Source organism: Salvelinus fontinalis, chromosome 19 (genome assembly GCF_029448725.1).
Source record: "Salvelinus fontinalis isolate EN_2023a chromosome 19, ASM2944872v1, whole genome shotgun sequence".
In the NCBI taxonomy this organism is placed as follows: Eukaryota; Metazoa; Chordata; class Actinopteri; order Salmoniformes; family Salmonidae; genus Salvelinus; species Salvelinus fontinalis.
Window position 1 is genome coordinate 32,617,159 of NC_074683.1, and position 21,045 is coordinate 32,638,203.

General features: G+C 47.3%; 1 protein-coding gene across 2 annotated transcripts in view; it reads right to left on the reverse strand.

Moving 5' to 3' along the window:
• LOC129816629 (potassium voltage-gated channel subfamily H member 3-like) overlaps positions 1-21,045 on the reverse strand; it is a 209,465-nt gene that overhangs the window by 49,751 nt on the left and 138,669 nt on the right. For both annotated transcript variants that reach the window (XM_055871344.1, XM_055871345.1), the window contains 3 exons: positions 12,972-13,361; positions 4,146-4,345; positions 2,346-2,595 (listed from right to left, as the gene is read on the reverse strand). In XM_055871344.1, coding sequence (XP_055727319.1) covers positions 2,346-2,595; positions 4,146-4,345; positions 12,972-13,361 — 840 coding nt within the window. The remainder of the gene's footprint in view (positions 1-2,345; positions 2,596-4,145; positions 4,346-12,971; positions 13,362-21,045) is intronic.

Genomic DNA, 21,045 nt, shown 5'->3' on the forward strand with positions numbered 1-21,045 from the left:
ACTAGGTTTAAGATGTTAGTGATTGGGGTTAACTAGGTTTAAGCTAGGTGTGATTGGGGTTAACTAGGTTTAAGCTGGTAGTGATTGGGGTTAACTAGGTTTAAGATGTTAGTAATTGGGGTTAACTAGGTTTAAGATGGTAGTGATTGGGGTTAACTAGGTTTAAGCTGGTAGTGATTGGGGTTAACTAGGTTTAAGATGTTAGTAATTGGGGTTAACTATGTTTAAGCTGGTAGTGATTGGGGTTAACTAGGTTTAAGCTGGTATTGATTGGGTTAACTAGGTTTAAGCTGGTATTGATTGGGGTTAACTAGGTTTAAGATGTTAGTAATTGGGGTTAACTATGTTTAAGCTGGTAGTGATTGGGGTTAACTAGGTTTAAGCTGGTAGTGATTGGGTTAACTAGGTTTAAGCTGGTATTGATTGGGGTTAACTAGGTTTAAGATGTTAGTGATTGGGGTTAACTAGGTTTAAGATGTTAATGATTGGGGTTAACTAGGTTTAAGATGGTAGTGATTGGGGTAACTAGGTTTAAGCTGGTAGTGATTGGGTTAACTAGGTTTAAGATGTTAGTAATTGGGGTTAACTATGTTTAAGCTGGTAGTGATTGGGGTAACTAGGTTTAAGCTGGTATTGATTGGGGTTAACTAGGTTTAAGATGTTAGTGATTGGGGTAACTAGGTTTAAGCTGGTAGTGATTGGGGTTAATTAGGTTTAAGATGTTAGTGATTGGGGTTAACTAGGTTTAAGATGTTAGTGATTGGGTTAACTAGGTTTAAGATGTTAGTGATTTGGGTTAACTAGGTTTAAGATGTTAGTGATTGGGGTTAACTAGGTTGAAGATGTTAGTGATTGGGGTTAACTAGGTTTAAGATGGTAGTGATTGGAGTTAACTAGGTTTAAGATGGTAGTGATTGGGGTTAACTAGGTTTAAGATGGTACTGATTGGGGTTAACTAGATTTAAGATGTTAGTGATTGGGGTTAACTAGGTTTAAGATGGTAGTGATTGGGGTTAACTAGGTTTAAGATGGTAGTGATTGGGGTTAACTAGGTTTAAGATGGTAATAATTGGGGTTAACTAGGTTTAAGATGGTAGTGATTGGGTTAACTAGGTTTAAGATGTTAGTGATTGGGGTTAACTAGGTTTAAGATGGTAGTGATTGGGGTTAACTAGGTTTAAGATGGTAGTGATTGGGGTTAACTAGGTTTAAGATGGTAGTGATTGGGGTTAACTAGGTTTAAGATGTTAGTGATTGGGTTAACTAGGTTTAAGATGTTAGTGATTGGAGTTAACTAGGTTTAAGATGGTAGTGATTGGGGTTAACTAGGTTTAAGATAGTAGTGATTGGGGTTAACTAGGTTTAAGATGGTAGTGATTGGGGTTAACTAGGTTTAAGATGGTAGTGATTGGGGTTAACTAGGTTTAAGATGGTAGTGATTGGGGTTAACTAGGTTTAAGATGGTAGTGATTGGGGTTAACTAGGTTTAAGATGTTAGTAATTGGGGTTAACTAGGTTTAAGATGGTAGTAATTGGGGTTAACTAGGTTTAAGATGGTAGTGATTGGGGTTAACTAGGTTTAAGATGGTAGTGATTGGGGTTAACTAGGTTTAAGATGGTAGTGATTGGGGTTAACTAGGTTTAAGATGATAGTGATTGGGGTTAACTAGGTTTAAGATGTTAGTAATTGGGGTTAACTAGGTTTAAGCTGGTACTGATTGGGGTTAACTAGGTTTAAGCTGGTAGTGATTGGGGTTAACTAGGTTTAAGATGTTAGTGATTGTGGTTAACTAGGTTTAAGCTGGTAGTGATTGGGGTTAACTAGGTTTAAGCTGGTACTGATTGGGGTTAACTAGGTTTAAGCTGGTAGTGATTGGTGTTAACTAGGTTTAAGATAGTAGTGATTGGGGTTAGGGATGGGTGACAAGCAGAAGGACACGGGTTTCCAATCCGGAGCTCCCCAGGAATTCACTGCAAATGCTAAGCATGTGTGATTGTTTGTATGTGCACTTAGGTGTGTGTGTGCCTGTCTGTGTGTGTGTGTGCCTGTCTGTGTGTGTGTGCGCCTGTCTGTGTGTGTGTGCCTGTCTGTGTGTTTGTGCGCCTGTCTGTCTGTCTGTGTGTGTGTGTGTGTGTGCCTGTCTGTGTGTGTGTGTGTGTGTGTGTGTGTGCGCCTGTCTCTCTGTGTGTGTGTGTGCCTGTGTGTGTGTGTGCCTGTCTGTGTGTCTGTGTGTGTGTGTGTGTGTGTGTGTGTGTGTGTGTGTGTGTGTGTGTGTGTGTGTGTGTGTGTGTGTGTGTGTGTGTGTGTGTCTCTGTGTGTGTGTGTGTGCCCTAAGTTTCCTTACCCAGTATAGCCAGCACAGTGTTGTCCTTCAGCACCTCCATTGACCCGGAGCAGACAAAGTAGATGGCCTGCAGGGCGTCTCCCTGGCGGATGAGATACTCTCCCGGGGCGCAGAATGACGTCTTGATGATGAGGGACAGGGAGCGCAGACACCCCCTACTGGCCGACTCAAACAGCGGCAGCTGCAGCAGCTCTTTGTTAAGGTGCATGGCGATGTCTGCCCTCAGCTCATCTGGGAAGTCCTTCAACAACTAGTGAAGCAGAATGAGAAAGGGAATAAAAATATGAGCGATTGAGTTGGGACAGAGGGGTTTGACAGATGAGATGGAAAGTTGAAGAGGTGGCACAGGGGGAAGAGAGGCAAAACAAGTGATAGGACTTGAGAAAAGAACTGACAGAAGAATCAACACAGGAGGAACAGCAGCATTGAAAAGAAAACAAGACAGACAGCAGAGAGAGAGGAAAGAGAGAGGAGAGAGAGAGAGGGGAAAGAGAAGAGAGGAGAGAAGAGAGAGAGAAGAGAGAAGAGAGGAGAGCGAGATTGAGAGAGAGAAGGGAGAGAAGAGAGAGAGGAGAGAGAGAGAGGGGAAAGAGAAGAGACAGTGAGAGCTAGACAGTGAGTGACAGAGAGAGAGAGTGAAAGCAAGGCGTGAGTGACAGAGCGAGACAGTGAGAGCAAGGCGTGAGTGACAGAGAGAGACAGTGAGAGCAAGGCGTGAGTGACAGAGAGAGACAGTGAGAGCACGGCGTGAATGGCAGAGAGAGACAGTGAGAGCAAGGCGTGAGTGAGAGACAGAGACAGTGAGAGCATAGACGTGAGTGAGAGAGAGAGACAATGAGAGCAAGGCGTGAGTGACAGAGAGAGACAGTGAGAGCAAGGCGTGAGTGACAGAGAGAGACAGTGAGAGCACGGCGTGAGAAACAGAGAGAGACAGTGAGAGCAAGGTGTGAGTGACAGAGAGAGACAGTGAGATCAAGGTGTGAGTGACAGAGAGAGACAGTGAGAGCATAGACGTGCGTGAGACGTGTGAGACAGTGAGAGAACGGCGTGAGTGACAGAGCGAGACAGTGAGAGCAAGGCGTGAGTGACAGAGCGAGACAGTGAGAGCAAGGCGTGAGTGACAAAGAGAGAGACAGTGAGAGCAAGGCGTGAGTGAGAGACAGTGAGAGCATAGACGTGAGTGAGAGAGACAGTGAGAGCAAGGCGTGAGTGACAGAGAGAGACAGTGAGAGCAAGGCGTGAGTGACAAAGCGAGACAGTAAGAGCAAGTTGTGAGTGACAGAGCGAGACAATGAGAGCAAGGCGTGAGTGAGAGAGAGAGACAGTGAGAGCATAGACGTGAGTGACAGAGAGACAGTGAGAGCAAGGCGTGAGTGACAGAGAGAGACAGTGAGAGCACGGCGTGAGTGACAGAGAGAGACAGTGAGAGCAAGGCATGAGTGACAGAGAGAGACAGTGAGAGCACGGCGTGAGTGACAGAGAGAGACAGTGAGAGCACGGCGTGAGTGACAGAGAGAGACAGTGAGAGCACGGCGTGAGTGACAGAGAGAGACAGTGAGAGCACGGCGTGAGTGACAGAGAGAGACAGTGAGAGCACGGCGTGAGTGACAGAGAGAGACAGTGAGAGCACGGCGTGAGTGACAGAGAGAGACAGTGAGAGCACGGCCTGAGTGACAGAGAGAGACAGTGAGAGCACGGCGTGAGTGACAGAGAGAGACAGTGAGAGCACGGCGTGAGTGACAGAGAGACAGTGAGAGCATAGACGTCAGAAGGTCTTAGCCCTTTGTTGTTCTAACCCACCTCACTGACGTCGATGCCGTTGTTGACAGACCACGTGGTCTGAAAGCACTCCAGCATGCGTTGCTCCAGGGCCTTGGGCAGGCGGTGGACCCGGATGAAGTCCTTCAGGTCCTTGGTACGGGTGTGGTAGAGGGAGCGCCGAGAGTACATCCTCTGAATGATGGCGGTCACGTTACCAAACACCACCGCATGCATCAGGGCTGGAGGCAGAGGGACAAGGACTGGTTAATGTTTGTGTGTGTGTGTATCTGTGTATGTATGTATGTATGTGTGTGTGTGTGTGTGTGTGTGTGTGTGTGTGTGTGTGTGTGTGTGTGTGTGTGTGTGTGTGTGTGTGTGTGTGTGTGTGTGTGTGTGTGTCACTCCTCAGTAAAAGTCACATGACAGCCCACTTGGAGTTTGAAAAAAGGCACCTAAAGACTCTCAGACCATGAGAAACAAGATTCTCTGGTCTGATGAAACCAAGATTGAACTATTTGGCCTGAATGCCAAGCGTCATGTCTGGAGGAAACCTGGCACCATCCCTACAGTGAAGCACGGTGGTGACAGCATCATGCTGTGGGGATGTTTTTCAGCAGAAGGAACTGGGAGACTAGTCAGGATCAAGGGAAAGATGAATGGAGAAAAGTACAGAGAGATCCTTGATGAAAACCTGCTCCAGGGCGCTCAGGACCTCAGACTGGGGCGAAGGTTCGCCTTCCAACAGGACAGCAACCTTAAGCACACAGCCAAGACAACACAGGAGTGGCTTCGGGACAAGTCTCTGAATGTCCTTGAGTAGCCCAGCCAGAGCCTGGACCTGAAAATAGCTGTGCAACGATGCTCCCCATCCAACCTGACAGAGCTTCAGAGGATCTACAGAGAAGAATGGGAGAAACTCCCCAAATACAGGCGTGCCAAGCTTGTAGCGTCATACCCAAGAAGACTTGAGGCTGTAATCGCTGCCAAAGGTGCTGCAACAAAGTACTGAGTAAAGAGTCTGAATACTTACGTAAATATGATATTTAATTTTTTAAATTTTTTAATACATTTAACAAAAAACTATTTTTGCTTCGTCATTATGGGGTGTTGTGTGGAGATTGATGAGGGGGTAAAACGATTTAATCCATTTTAGAATGAGGCTGTAACATAGCAAAATGTGTAAAAAGTCAATGGGTCTGAATATTTTCCGAATGTACTGCACATATAGATGGATCTATAGATATTAGATGCACAATAATCTTATGTACCAAGCTCAGAGATCAGGAAGTTACCTGTTACCCCTGAGCTGGACGTCATACCTAAAGGAGGTACACTGCTCACACCATTTCCATAGCATACCCCTGCTAAAATAGAGATGTGCCAATCTCACTGCTTCTCTCTCTCTCTCTCTCTCTCTCTCTTTCTCTCTCTCTCTCTCTCTCTCTCTCTCTCTCTCTATGCTGACAGCTACTGCGGAGGGGAGGGGAGAGGGGATGAGGTTCCAGTCTGACTCTGATCTGCAGTCTGAGAGCTGCACACACTCACTCTGCACTCTTTCCTCTGATTTCCTTTATTATATCTTCTCCTTCTCTCTCTGTGTCTGATTACGGCTCACCTCTTTCTACCACCCCCTCTCCCACCTTATCTCGCTCTCCCTTTCTCTCTCTCTCTCTCTCTCTCGCTCTTTCTATTTTTCTCCCTCTCTCTCTCTCCCGTCCTCTCCCCTCTCTCTCGTCCTCTCCCCTCTCTCTCTCGTCCTCTACCCTCTCTCTCTCACTCTCTCTCTCTCTCTCTCTCCCTCTCTCTCTCTCTCTCTCTCTCTCTCTCTCTCTCTCTATGCTGACAGCTACTGCGGAGGGGTGAGGAGATGAGGTTCCAGTCTGACAGTGATCTGATCTGCAGTCTGAGAGCTGCACACACAAGCAGGGATGCACACACACACGCTCACTCTGCACTGATGGAACAGAACACTTTGACTCTGTGTGATTGTGTGGGTGGTTGTTTGGGGGTTTGCAAGAATGTGTGTGTGTGTGTGTATTTACATCAGTGATTAAAGTTGAGTGTGTCTGAGGGAGGCGCCGCTAACGAGGGTGTTGAAGTGTGTGTGTGTGTGTACATGGATTGTTAACTATCAGAGCCAATTGAAGCAGCCACATGGACAGGGCCAGACTCTCCCCTGACCTATTAGACAGACAGTGATTATCCCGGTCCAATGATCCTGGATGGTTTCATCATTGATGTTGTAACAGTCTGGTTCTGGGTAGACAGGTTGTTGTGTATGCCTCTTGTTTCTCCCTGTGAGGCTGTCTCTCTCTGTTTCAGTCAATGCTCTCCATCTGCCTGGCACATCGTCACAGTTACGTTATAGTATAGGACTGGAGCTAGTCCGGCTGTGTTTAAACCTCAACTCTCCAGGCAGGGCAGGTTAAACAAATGTTCTATTTTTACATATGTACATATTCTAATCAGACAATGGGCAGGATGTACTGTATGTGTGTATGTGGTTGTGTGTTGTGTATCTGGGGGGTTGTGTGGGTGTGTCTATGTGGCTGCCACACTTGGTTTTAAAGTGGCCTGAGAATATGTCCTCTCTCATCAATGCACCCACCCCTAAAAATCACTACATCTCTCTCTCATGAAACAGACCTTTACTGCCCCACTCTAACTGAATAAGAACTAGACTGGAAGTACTGCATGCCAAATGGCCCCCTATTTCCTAAATAGTGAACTACTTTTGATCAGGGCCCATAGAGAACCATGTGAAATAGGGTTCCATTTGGAATGCAAACATTCACCACTCTCTAGTTACATTATTGACAGTTGTTCCATTTGCAAGAAGTCCTAGAAAAGGCAGTTTACTGCCAAAACGTTGCTGTTTTTAAATCTGAGGAGAATGTTTCCATTTTTAATCATCCCCCAAAATGGGACCAGGAAAGTGCTTGTTCTCTGTGGTGTGGCCTCATGGGAGATGTAGTCTAAGCCTGCATTCTCTAAACTCTGGGGCATAGAGAGCATCCATGAGCACTTCGAAGGACCTGGTACTGGGGGACCTACAGTTGAAGTCGGAAGATTACATACCTTAGCCAAATACATTTAAACTCCGTTTTTCACAATTCCTGACATTTAATCAGAGTAAAAATTCCCTGTCTTAGGTCAGTTAGGATCACCACTTTATTTTAAGAATGTGAAATGTCAGAATAATAGTAGAGAGAATTATTTATTTCAGCTTTAATTTCTTTCTTCACATTCCCAGTGGGTCAGAAGTTTACATACACTCAATTAGTATTTGGTAGCATTGCCTTTAAATTGTTTAACTTGGGTCAAACTTTTCGGGTATCCTTCCACAAGCTTCCCAAAACAAGATGGGTGAATTTTGGCCCATTCCTCCTGACAGAGGTGGTGTAACTGAGTCAGGTTTGTAGGCCTCCTTGCTCGTACAGGCTTTTTCAGTTCTGCCCACACATTTTCTATGGGATTGAGGTCAGGGCTTTGTGATGGCCACTTCAATACCTTGACTTTGTTGTCCTTGAGCCATTTTGCCACAACTTTGGAAGTATGCTTGGAGTCATTGTCCATTTGGATGACCCATTTGCGACCAAGCTTTAACTTCCTGGCTGATGTCTTGAGATTGTCACGTTCTGACCATAGTTCTTGTGTGTTTTGCTTCTTTTAGTGTTGGTCAGGACGTGAGCTGGGTGGGCATTCTATGTTGTGTGTCTAGTTTGTCTGTTTCTATGTTTGGCCTAATATGGTTCTCAATCATATGCAGGTGTTTTGTGTTGTCTCTGATTGGGAATCATATATAGGTGGCGTGTTTTGTGTTGGGGTTTGTGGGTGGTTGTTTCCTGTCTTTGTGTTTTCTCTGCACCAGCTAGGACTGTATCGGTTTGCCACATTTGTTATTTTGTATCGTGTTAAGTGTTCACTGTTTATCGTTTTATAAAACATGTTGAGCACTGGCTACGCTGCATGTTGGTCCGATCCCTGTTACACCCTCTCTTCTCGTGAAGAGAGGGAAGGCTGCCGTTACAGAACCACCCACCAATCTCGGACCAAGCAGCGTAGCAACGGGCAGCAGCAGCAGCAGCGGTACCAGGAGGAATGGACTTGGGAAGAGGTGTTGGACGGAAAGGGTTGCTACACATGGCTGGTAAGGATCGCCTTCCATGGGAACAGGTGGAGGCAGCTAGGAGAGCGGAAGCAGCTGCGAAGGGGAACCGGTGTTATGAGGGAACACGGCTGGCCAGGAAGGGGGGGGGGGGGGGATAAAGGGGAGTGTGGCGAAGTCAGGTAGGAGACCTGCGCCAACTTCCCGGGCTTGCCGTGGAGAGCGAGAGTACGGGCAGACACCGTGTTGTGCGGAAAGGCGCACGGTGTCTCCTGTACGTGTGTATAGCCCGGTGCGGTACATCCCAGCTCCACGTATCGGCTGGGCTAGAGTGAGCATCGAGCCAGGTGCCATGAAGCCGGCTCAACATATCTGGTCTCCAGTACGTCTCCTCGGGCCGGTGTACATGGCACCAGCCTTACGCATGGTGTCCCCGGTTCGCCAGCACAGCTCAGTGCGGGCTATTCCACCTCGCGGCACTGGCCTGGCTACGGGGAGCATTAAACCAGGTAAGGTTGGGCAGGCTCAGTGCTTAAAAGCTCCTGTACGCCTTCACGGTCTGGTATATCTGGCGCCACCTCCTCGCCCCAGCCCAGTAACACCAGTGCCTACACCACGCACCAGGCTTCCTGTGCGTCTCCAGAACTCTGTTCCTCCTCCACGCACTCTCCCTGTGGTGCGTGTCTCCAGCCCGGTACCACCAGTTCCGGCACCACGCACCAAGCTTACTGTGCGTATCCAGAGCCCTGTACGCACTGTTCCTTCTCCCCGCACTCGCCCTGAGGTGCGTGCCCTCAGCCCGGTACCACCAGTGCCGGTACCACGCACCAGGTGTATAGTGCGCCTCGAGAGTCCAGTGTGCCCGGTTCCTGCTCCCCACACTAGCCTTGAGGTGCGTGTCTACAAACCGGTACCACCAGTTCCGGCAACACGCACCAGGCCTACTGTGCGCCTCAGCAGGTCTGAGCTGCCTGCCTGCCCAGCGCCGTCTGAGCTGCCTACCTGCCCAGCGCCGTCTGAGCTGCCTGCCTGCCCAGCGCCGTCTGAGCTGCCTGCCTGCCCAACGCCGTCTGAGCCGTCCGTCTGCCCAGCGCCATCTGAGCCGTCCGTCTGCCCAGCGCCATCTGAGCCGTCCGTCTGCCCAGCGCCATCTGAGCCATCCGTCTGCCCAGCGCCATCTGAGCCATCCGTCTGCCCAGCGCCATCTGAGCCATCCGTCTGCCCAGCGCCATCTGAGCCATCCGTCTGTCCCGAGCCGTCTGAGCCGCCAGCCAGCCAGCCAGTCAGGAGCCGCCAGAGCCGCCAGCCAGTCAGGAGCCGCCAGCCAGTCAGGAGCCGCCAGCCAGTCAGGAGCCGCCAGCCAGTCAGGAGCCGCCAGAGCGCCAGCCAGTCAGGAGCTGCCAGAGCCGCCAGCCAGTCAGGAGCTGCCAGAGCCGCCAGCCAGTCAGGAGCCGCCCTCCAGTCAGGAGCTGCCCTCCAGTCATGAGCCGCCCTCCAGTCATGAGCCGCCCTCCAGTCATGAGCCGCCCTCCAGTCATGAGCCGCCCTCCAGTCATGAGCCGCCCTCCAGTCATGAGCCGCCCTCCAGTCATGAGCTGCCTCTCTGTCCTGAGCTACCTCTCTGTCCTAAGCTACCTCTCGGTTCGGAGCTGTCTCCTCAGTCTGATGGGGCCCTTTGTGAGGGTTCCTAGGCCAAGGTCGGCGGCGAGGGTCGCCACTCAAAGGACGCTAAGGAGGGGGACAAAGACAATGGTGGAGTGGTGTCCTCGTCCAGCGCCGGAGCCGCCACCGCGGACAGATACCCATCCAGACCCTCCCCTAGAGTTTTAGGGGGTGCGTTCGGAGTCCGCACCTCAGGAGGGGGGTACTGTCACGTTCTGACCATAGTTCTTGTGTGTTTTGCTTGTTTTAGTGTTGGTCAGGACGTGAGCTGGGTGGGCATTCTATGTTGTGTGTCTAGTTTGTCTGTTTCTATGTTTGGCCTAATATGGTTCTCAATCAGAGGCAGGTGTTTTGTGTTGTCTCTGATTGGGAATCATATATAGGTGGCTTGTTTTGTGTTGGGGTTTGTGGGTGGTTGTTTCCTGTCTCTGTTTTCTCTGCACCAGCTAGGACTGTATCGGTTTGCCACATTTTGTTATTTTGTAATTGTTAAGTGTTCACTGTTTATCATTATTAAATATGTTGAGCACCAACTACGCTGCGTGTTGGTCCGATCCCTGTTACACCCTCTCTTCTCGTGTATCCACATAATTTTCCTGCCTCATGATGCCATCTATTTTGTGAAGTGCACCAGTCACTCCTGCAGCAAAGCACCTCCACAACATGATGCTGCCACCCCCGTGCTTCACGGTTGGGATGGTGTTCTTCGGCTTGAAAGCCTCCCCCTTTTTCCTCCAAACATAACGATGGTCATTATGGCCAAACAGTTCTATTTTTGTTTCATCAGACCAGAGGACATTTCTCCAAAAAGTACGATCTTTGTCCCCATGTGTAACGACTCCCACCGAAGGTGGCTCCCCTCCCTGTTCGGGTGGTGCTCGGCGGTCATCGTCACCGGCCTACTAGCTGCTACTGACTTTTTCCTCCCCCTCCCTTTTTGTTGATTATTGACACCTGTTTGCGGTTAGGGTGATTTGTGGGGCTTTATTACCCAGCAGCCCGGCCTGCTGGGTGTGCTCCTATTATCCTATTATCGTATTAACCCCTTGTTTCATGTGTCTCTCCTCAGGCCGGTGGTAGCTGGTCCCCTGCAGGACGGTGAGGTACCGGAGGTCCCTCCTCCCCCTCTCGACATCGAGGGGTCCCCGGCGTATAGGATACGAGCCATTCTGGACTCAAGACGCCGGGTGAGGGGCCTGCAGTACCTCGTGGACTGGGAGGGGTACGGTCCGGAGGAGCGGTGCTGGGTCCCGGTGGGGGACATTCTGGATCCATCGATGTTGAGGGATTTCCATCGCCTCCATCCGGATCGCCCTGCGCCTCGCCCTCCGGGTCGTCCTCGAGGACGGGGGGGGGGGGTACTGTAACGACTCCCACCGAAGGTGGCTCCCCTCCCTGTTCGGGTGGTGCTCGGCGGTCGTCGTCACCGGCCTACTAGCTGCTACTGACTTTTTCCTCCCCCTCCCTTTTTGTTGATTATTGACACCTGTTTGTGGTTAGGGTGATTTGTGGAGCTTTATTACCCAGCAGCCCGGCCTGCTGGGTGTGCGGGATTGTTTTGTGTACATGCTTGTGTGTCACGGTTCGTGTACGTTATCTCATTGGTATTTCGTGTTCTCGTTTATGTGGTGGAGCATTCATTTTAGAGTGGCGTCGTGTTCACCTGCTTGTGGTATTAAATTAGAACGCTACTCTGAACTCTCTGTCTCCTGCGTGTGACTCCTTCCTCCACTACACCCCGGGCATTACACCTTGTGCAATTGCAAACCATAGTCTGGCTTTTTTATGGCGGTTTTGGAGCAGTGGCATCTTCCTTGTTGAGCGGCCTTTCAGGTTATGGGATACGCGTTAACAGCAACCTTGGGAAAATCCTCTGCATTATCATTAACAGCAGACTTGTGCATTTCCTCAGTGAAAACAATAGACTGAGCAAATGTCAAATTGGCTGTGTAACAAATTATTGTACGACAGACCACGTATTCACCCTACACACCCTAATTGACAAACAAAGGCAAAGTCTTCCCATGCTTTGTTAATTTCAAAAAAGCTTCTGACTCAATTTGGCATGAGGGTCTGCTATACAAATTGATGGAAAGTGGTGTTAGGGGAAAAACATACAGTGTTATAAAATCCATGTACACAAACAACAAGTCTGCGGTTAAAATTGGCAAAAAACATATATTTCTTTCCAAACTAGAATGCTATTTGGCCCTAAACAGAGAGTACACAGTGGCACAATACCTGACCACTGCCACTGACCCAAACTTAACGAAAGCTTTGACTATGTACAGACTCAGTGAGCATAGCCTTGCTATTGAGAAAGGCCTCCATAGGCAGACCTGGCCCTCGAGAAGACAGGCTATGTGCACACTGCCCACAAAATGAGATGGAAGCCGAGCTGCACTTCCTAACCTCCTGCCAAATATATGACCATATTAGAGACACATATTTCCCTCAGATTACACAGATCCACAAAGAATTCGAAAAAAAACCCTAATTTTTCACTCATATCTATTGAGGGAAATACCAGTGTACCATCACAGGAGCAAAATTGCCTGTTGCCACAAAACCTGTTGCCACAAGAAAAGGTCAACCAGTGAAGAACAAACACCATTGTAAATGCAACCCATATTTATGTTTATTTATTTTACCTTTTGTACTTCAACTATTTGCACATAATATGACATTTCTAATGTCATTATTATTTTGGAACTTTTATGAGTGTAATGTTTAATTTTTATTGTTTATTTGACTTTTGTTTATTATCTAGTTCACTTGCTCTGGCAATGTTGACATATATTTCCCATGCCAATACAGATCTTAAATTGAATTGAAATTGAATTGTATTGAGAGAGAGAGAGAGAGAGAGAGAGAGAGAGAGAGAGACATAACTCTCAGTTATGTCTTAGCTAATGACAATATGCCATAGTCATTGTTGAATAGCTATATAATCAGTGGTATAGTTATACACAAAATACACCAGAGAGGGACAGGAGAGGAGGCACACAGCAGATGTTTTATCTATCCCCTGACACCACTGAAAGCTGACCTTCTCACTAACCAATAATGTTCCTGTCGTATCTCCAGGGACTGACCTCCTATGAGCATGGTGCAGATGGAGAAGATCTTCTCAGATTCGGTGTTGGCTGAGACGTTTCCGAAGCCCACGCTGGTCAGACTGCTGAGAGCGAAGTACAGCGACGTCACGTAGGAGCTCCTCACTGATGGACCCCCACCCAGCATCCCGCCACCCTGACCCACCCTGACCCCCACCCCGCCAGCCCCCGCCCCCATCCATGTGACGTTCCACTGGCTGGAGTTCCACGAGTCCCGCCCCGCCAGCTCCGACCCAGACACATTCCATTGGCTGCTGTTGGCATGGAGGGAGTCGACTATTGCAGGGTGCAGCAAATCAGGAGCCAGAGTGGCCAGGGGAGATACGAAATAAGGGGTGCCCAGACGCTTTCCCAATTCGTGTAGCCAACCTGAGACAGGGGGAGAGAGAGGGAGGGGGAGAGGGAGAGAAAGAGGAGAAAAGAGAGAGGGAGTAAGAGATGTAGGGGTAGAGGACAGGTAGATAGAGAGGGGAGAGAAAGAGAGGAGGAGAAATGAAAAAGAAGAGATTAATATATGAATAATACATTGTGGACAGTGATCCACAGAAACACACTCATTGGGGACGTAGCTGTAGCTTTGACCTTGTAATTGAGCTAGGCTGTCAGAGAGCCTTGCATGCAGACCCAATGTACGCACACACCTTGAAGCTGACCCAACCTGTCAGAGAGCCATGCAGGCCCACTGGTAATGCATGTTTCTGGGTAGCCTCAGTGAACTGAATGAAAAAAATATCATTAGGAATGTAACACATCAGTTGTTGCCTAATTAGCTTGTCATTAGGCAAGCTAGCCTTTCTAGGACGTGGTCCCGTGTGGCTCAGTTGGTAGAGCATGGCGCTTCCCCACGGGGGACCAGTGCGAAAAAGTATGAAAATGTAGGCACTCACTACTCTGGATAAGAGCGTCTGCTAAATGACTAACATGTCAATGTAAATGATTTGTGGAACAGAATGGATGAATATAGGGTGTACTTGTGCTGATTTGTGTGACGAGTGTGTCAGTATGTAGTGGAACGTGTGTGAATATATGTCTTTATCAATGTGTTTGTTTGTGCACTGGGGTGGGTCTTTTGAATAGGTTTGCTTGTGTGGCTGTGTGAACATAACAAATTATCTAAGCACTTGGGAGAACTTTCTCAGTCAGCTTTTCTGTCCACAGCAAAGCCAGATAAAATTCATTTGCTCTCCATGGTTCCTGAACTAACTCTCTGACAACCCCTCCTCTGCACTTGTCCAAGGTTCTGAACCTACTCTACTCTCCCTCTCAACTGCCTCCTACAGTTGATCTGCCTCTATCCAGGGTACTTAACATACCCTCTTCTCCTTTGCGCAGGCATGATGCTGTCCATGGTGCTGAACGCCAGCACAAACCTCTATAGACGGGCTGGCTGTCTAGCAACAAAACCAACGCGTGCGTAACTATGGGGCAAAGCAGACGGAGTCAGCTTAGATTGTTGACAACATGTAAACTATATTTAATCTTCAAATGTTTATTGAAAACATTATACAGTGCATTCGGAAAGTATTCAGACTCCTTGACGTTTTCCACATTTTTTACGTTACAGCCTTATTCTAAAATATATTACATTAATTGTTTTCCTCATTAATCTACACACAATACACCCATAATGTCAAAGCAAAAACAGGTTGAAAAAAAAACTACAGAAATACCTTATTTACATAACTATTCAGACCCTTTGCTATGAGACTCGAAAATGAGCTCAGGTGCATCCTGTTTCCATTGATCATCCTTGAGATGTTTCTACAACTTGATTGGAGTCCACCTGTGGTAAGTTCAATTGATTGGACATTTGGAAAGGAAAAAATTAGGTCCCACAGCTGACAGTGCATGTCAGAGCAAAATCCAAGCCATGAGGTCCAAGGAATTGTCCGTAGAGCTCCGAGACAGGATTGTGTCGAGGCACAGATCTGGGGAAGGGTACCAAAACATTTCTGCAGCATTGAAGGTCCCCAAGAACACAGTGGCCACCATCATTCTTAAATGGCAGAAGTTAGGAACCACCAAGACCTTTCCTAGAGCTGGCCTCCTGGCCAAACTGGTCACCTCCCCTTGGTCAGGGAGGTGACCAAGAACCCGAAGGTCACTCTGACAGAGCTCCAGAGTTCCTCTGTGGAGATAGGAGAACCTTCCAGAAGGACAACCCTCTTTGTAGCACTCCACCAATCAGGCCTTTATGGTAGAGTGGACAGATAGAAGTTACTGCTCAGTAAAAGTCACATGACAGCCCACTTGGAGTTTGCCAAAAGGCACCTAGAGGACTCAGACAATGAGAAACAAGATTATCTGGTCTGATGAAACCAAGATTGATCTCTTTGGCCTGAATGCCAAGCGTCATGTCTGGAGGAAACCTGGCCCCATCCGGACAGTGAAGCATGGTGGTGGCAGCATCATGCTGTGGGGATGTTTTTCAGCGGCAGGGACTGGGAGAGTAGTCAGGATCGAGGGAAAGATGAATGGAGCAAAGTACATAGAGATCCTTGATGAAAACATGCTCCAGAGTGCTCAGGATCTCAGACTAGGGTGAAGGGTCACCTTTCAACAGTACAACAACCCTACCCACACAGCCAGGACAACCCGATCGAACATCTCAAATCAAATCAAATGTTATTGGGCACATACACATTGTTAGCAGATGTTAATGCGAGTGTAGCGAAATGCTTGTGCTTCTAGTTCCGACAGTGCAGTAATAGATAACAAGTAATATCTATCAATTCCACAACAGATACTTAATACACACACATTTAAGTAAAGGACTGGAATAAGAATATATAAATATAAATATATGGATGAGAAATGACAGAGCGGCATAGGCTAAGATGCAATAAATAGTATGATGAGTAATGCAAGATATGTAAACATTATTAAAGTGACTAGTGTTCCATTTATTAAAGTGGCCAATGATTTCAAGTCTGTATGTAGGCAGCAGCCTCTCTGTGCCAGTGATGGCTGTTTAACAGTCGGATGGCCTTGAGATCAAAGCTGTTTTTCAGTCTCTTGGTTCCAGCTTTGATGTACTTGTACTGACCTCACCTTCAGGGTTGATAACGGGGTGAACAAGCAGTGGCTTAGGTGGTTGTTGTCCTTGATGATCTTTTTGGATTTCATGTGACATCGGGTACTGTAGGTGTCCTGGAGGGCAGGTAGTTTGCCCTAGATGATTATTTGTGCAGACCGCACCACCCTCTGGAGAGCCCTGTGGTTGCAGGCGATGCAGTTGCCATACCAGGCGGTGATACAGCCCAACAGAATGCTCTCAATTGTGCATCTGTAAAAGCTTGTGAGGCTTTTAGGTGACAAGCCACATTTCTTCAGCCTCCTGAGGTTGAAGAGGCGCTGTTGCGTCTTCTTCACCACATTGTCTTTGTGGGTGGACCATTTCAGTTTGTCCGTGATGTGTACACCGAGGAACTTAAAACGTTCCACTTTCTCCACTGCTGTCCTGTTGATGTGGATAGGGGGGTGCTCCCTCTGCTGTTTCCTGAAGTCCACGATCATCTCCTTTGTTTTGTTGATGTTGAGTGAGAGGTTATTTTCCTGACACCACACTCCGAGAGCCCTCACCTCCTCCCTGTAGGCTGTCTCGTCGTTGTTGGTAACCAAGCCTACTACTGTTGTGTCGTTTGCAAATTTGATGATTGAGTTGGAGGCGTGCATGGTCACGCAGTCATGGGTGAACAGAGAGTACAGGAGGGGGCTGAGCACACACCCCTGTGAGGCCCCAGTGTTGAGGATCAGCGAAGTGGAGATGTTGTTTCCTACCTTCACCACCTGAGGGCGGCCCGTCAGAAAGTTCAGGACCAAATTGCACAGGGCGGGGTTGAGACCCAGGGCCTCGAGATTAATGATGAGCTTGGAGGGTACTATGGTGTTAAATGCTGAGCTGTAGTCAATGAACAGCATTCTTACATATGTATTTCTCTTGTCCAGTGCATAAAGTCCAGTGAAGTTACGTCGTGGTATCAGCTTGAGGGGGATAGACACGGCTGTGACAATAACGGAAGAGGATTCTCTTGGGAGATAATACAGTCGGCATTTGATTGTGAGGGATTCTAGGTCAGGTGAACAAAAGTACTTGAGTTCCTGTATGTTGTTACAATTACACCATGAGTTGTTAATCATGAAACATACACCCCCGCGACACACCGAGAATATAGGTGGCTTTACCGACTCCGACAGCATATCCCGAGAGAGCCATGTTTCCGTGAAACAGAGTATGTTACAATCCCTGATGTCTCTCTGGAAAGTAACCCTTGCCCGAATTTCGTTGATCTTGGGATTGGACATTAGCGAGTAATATACTCGGAAGCAGTGGGTGGTAGCGCTGGTCGTAATGCTGGTAAGTTGATGTCGCTCTGATATTCAATAGTTCTTCCCGGTGCAGTATGTAATAACATTTTGATTTTTTGGGCTAACAATGTAAGAAATAATACAGAAAAAAAAATACTGCAAAGTTTCCCAAGGACTAGAAGCGAGGCAGCCCTCTCCGTTGGCGCCATCTCTGGAGAAACCTGAAAATAGCTGTGCAGCGATGCTCCCCCATCCAACCTGGAAGAGCTTGAGAGGATCTGCAGAGAAGAATGGGAGACACTCCCCAAATACAGGTGTGCCAAGCTTGTAGCGTCATACCCAAGAAGACTCCAGACTGTAATCGCTGCCAAAGGTGCTTCAACAAAGTACTGAGTGAAGGGTCTGAATACTTATGTAAATGTGATATTTCCAGGTTTTTATATTTTTATACATACATTTATACATCCTAAAATTAAAAAAATATATAGTTTTTGCTTTGTCATTATGGGGTATTGTGTTTAGACTGATGTTGGGAAAATCTATTTAATCAATTTTAGAATAACAAAATGTAACAAAATGTGAAAAAAGTCAAGGGATTTAAATACTTTCTGAATGTACTGTACATTTGCACAATGAGCACTCGTTGTCATTTAAATACATCGTTACAGTTGTTGGTTAGATAGCTAGCGAATTTTTTGCCATATTAGCATAGACGTGATATAAGTCAAAACATCTAAAAAAAAGACAATAACAATATCATGAACAAGATACAACGAGCTGAAATGAGCCACCTACGATTCCCCACATGGCAGCTTCTTGTCATTGCTGCTAGCTGCCTGGCCAACCAGAACCATAACAACACACATCCTTCAGCCCCATTGAAGCGTGTGCATCGTTTCCCTGACGTTGTCAGCTAACCCCGAGTGGCGCAGCGGTCTAAGTCACTGCATCTCAGTGCAAGAGGCGTCACTACAGTCCCTGGTTTGATTCCAGGCTGTATCACATCCAGCCATGACTGGGAGTCCCATAGGGCACCGCAGAATTGGTCCAGTAGGCCGTCATTGTAAATAAGAATTGGACTTGCCTAGTTAAATAAATAAACCTTTTCTATACAAGGATGCTAGCAGGCTTACTCTCCTCTTTGTAAAGAACTGGATCAGAGACAGAACTTGATTGATTTATGATTAATCTCCAGATGTGTCCCTTGGGGTTTCATAATGTTATTATGCCACTCACTCCATCTCTCTATCTCTGTCTGTCAGTCTGTCATTCACCCAGCCCACTCAGTCAGTCTTTGAGAAAGAGAGAAAGAGAGGGGACCAGTCTGTTCTGCTGCAGTGTGAAGCTTTGAAGTGATACTGAAAGATAGCCACCTCTCTGAGAGATCAGTCTTCACAGCACTCAAAACAACAGGAAGAGATCAGTCTTCACAGCAGCCAAAACAACAGGAAGAGATCAGTCTTCACAGCAGTCAAAACAACAGGAAGAGATCAGTCTTCACAGCAGTCAAAACAACAGGAAGAGATCAGTCTTCACAGCAGTCAAAACAACAGGAAGAGATCAGTCTTCACAGCACTCAAAACAACAGGAAGAGATCAGTCTTCACAGCAATCAAAACAACAGGAAGAGATCAGTCTTCACAGCAGTTAAAACAACAGGAAGAGAGGAAGAGGAGGATGAGGAAGAGAGAAAGAGGGGGATGAGGAAGATGAGGATGAGGAGGAGAGAGGAAGATGAGGAGGATGAGGAAGGGAGAGGAAGAGAAGGATGAGGAAGAGTGAGAAATAGGAGGAGGAGGAAGAGAGAGGAAGAGGAGGATGAGGAAGAGTGAGAAAGAGGAGGATGAGGAAGGGAGAGGAAGAGGAGGATGAGGAAGAGTGAGAAAGAGGAGGATGAGGAAGAGAGAGAAAGACAGATGGCGAGAAAGAGAATGCTAGATGAGGAAAACAAGGTATAGGAAAACAGGTCTCACTATGAGGTGCTGACAGAGAGAAAGTTAGAAACCACACACACACACACACACACACACACCAGTGAGTTGTCACTGCTGGAAATTCTCTACCCACTGGTCAAAAGTAGTGCATTATATGGGAAATAGGGTGCCATTTGGGACACAGATAGACTAGTCAGGGACTCATTTTATGCTGCATTCACCTTCCTAGTCAATGCTCCTTTTGTCCTATTGTAAATGCTGTATCCAAGGTCTCACACACACTTAGACTTGCTGGGAACACATTCAACACAATGTTTACTTTCCAAGAAATACCTATTTGCTTTTTCATAATACAACATATTATAATTGAAGCAGCAGGCTCACTCTAGCCCTTTGTTCTACCCCCCTCTTCCCTCTCTCCCTCCCTCCCTCTCCCTCCCTCTTCCCTCTCTCTCTCTCCCTCCCTCTTCCCTCTCTCTCTCTCCCTCCCTCTTCCCTCTCTCCCTCCCTCCCTCTCCCTCCCTCTTCCCTCTCTCTCTCTCCCTCCCTCTTCCCTCTCTCTCCATTGCCTTTGTATTGTCTGGTTCAGTGGAGACTGCACTACAGGGTTCTGCAGTAGTCTGCTGGATAGTTGGCCATTTGTTAGAGTGTACTGTGGCTGTGCCAGCATGGGGGAGCAGCATGGAGAGCTGCAACAAACACTCAAACTGGACAGTTTTATCTCAATCTCTTCATTCAACGACTCCATTATGGACACTTACTGCATTGCATGATGTATTATTGTCTTTACCTTCATGCCCTTTGTGCTGTTGTCTGTGCCCAACAATGTTTGCACCCTGTTTTGTGCTGCTACCATGTTGTGCTGCTGCCATGTTGTGTTGATACCATGTTGTTGTCATGTTGTGTTGCTACCATGCTGTGTTGTCATGTGTTGCTGCCATGCTATGTTGTTGTCTTAGGTCTCTCTTTATGTAGTGTTGTGTTGTCTCTCTTGTCGTGATGTGCGTTTTGTCCTATATTTTTATTACATTTATTTGTATTTTTAATCCCAGCCCCCGTCCCCACAGGAGGTCTTTTGCCTTCTGGTAGTCCGTCATTGTAAATAAGAATTTGTTCTTAATTGACTCGTTAAATAAAGGTTTAAATCAAATAAAAGGAGCAGCGAGCAGATTGCTGATATTCAACGATCTAGAACCTAAAATAGGAGAACACTTTGAAGACCCCTTTTTGGTTCCAAGTAGAACCTTTTTGGGTTCCATGTAAAACCATTTCCACAGAGGGTTCTACATGGAACCCAAAAGACCAAAAAGGGTTTCACCTGGCACCAAAAAGGGTTCTCCTATGGGGGACAGCCTGAGAACCCTTTTTATTAAGAGTGTAGGAGCTGCTCCCTGGACTTGAATTAGTGATGTGACTGGAGACATTCACAGTACAACCCTACAGTACCTGCAGACGCATGCACACACACACACACACACACACGCACGCACGCACGCACGCACGCACGCACACACACACACACACACACACACACACACAGCTACATGCATGTACACACACGCAGCAGGCACGCACGCCTGTAAAATATCTGATAACATGTTGTTTTGTGAGCTTCTGGTGCTGCTGATGTGTTTTGGTCTGTAAACACCGCTGAACTGCAATAACAAAACACTGAAGACCTCAGGCTTATGAGACCTGAGTGTTTCTGTGTGTCTGTTTTGGAAATGGACAATTTGCTATTACAGTCAATGCTATAATGCTCTTGAAAGACAATTCAAGTCTCTCACTTAAAGAAAATAATAATTTTTGCCT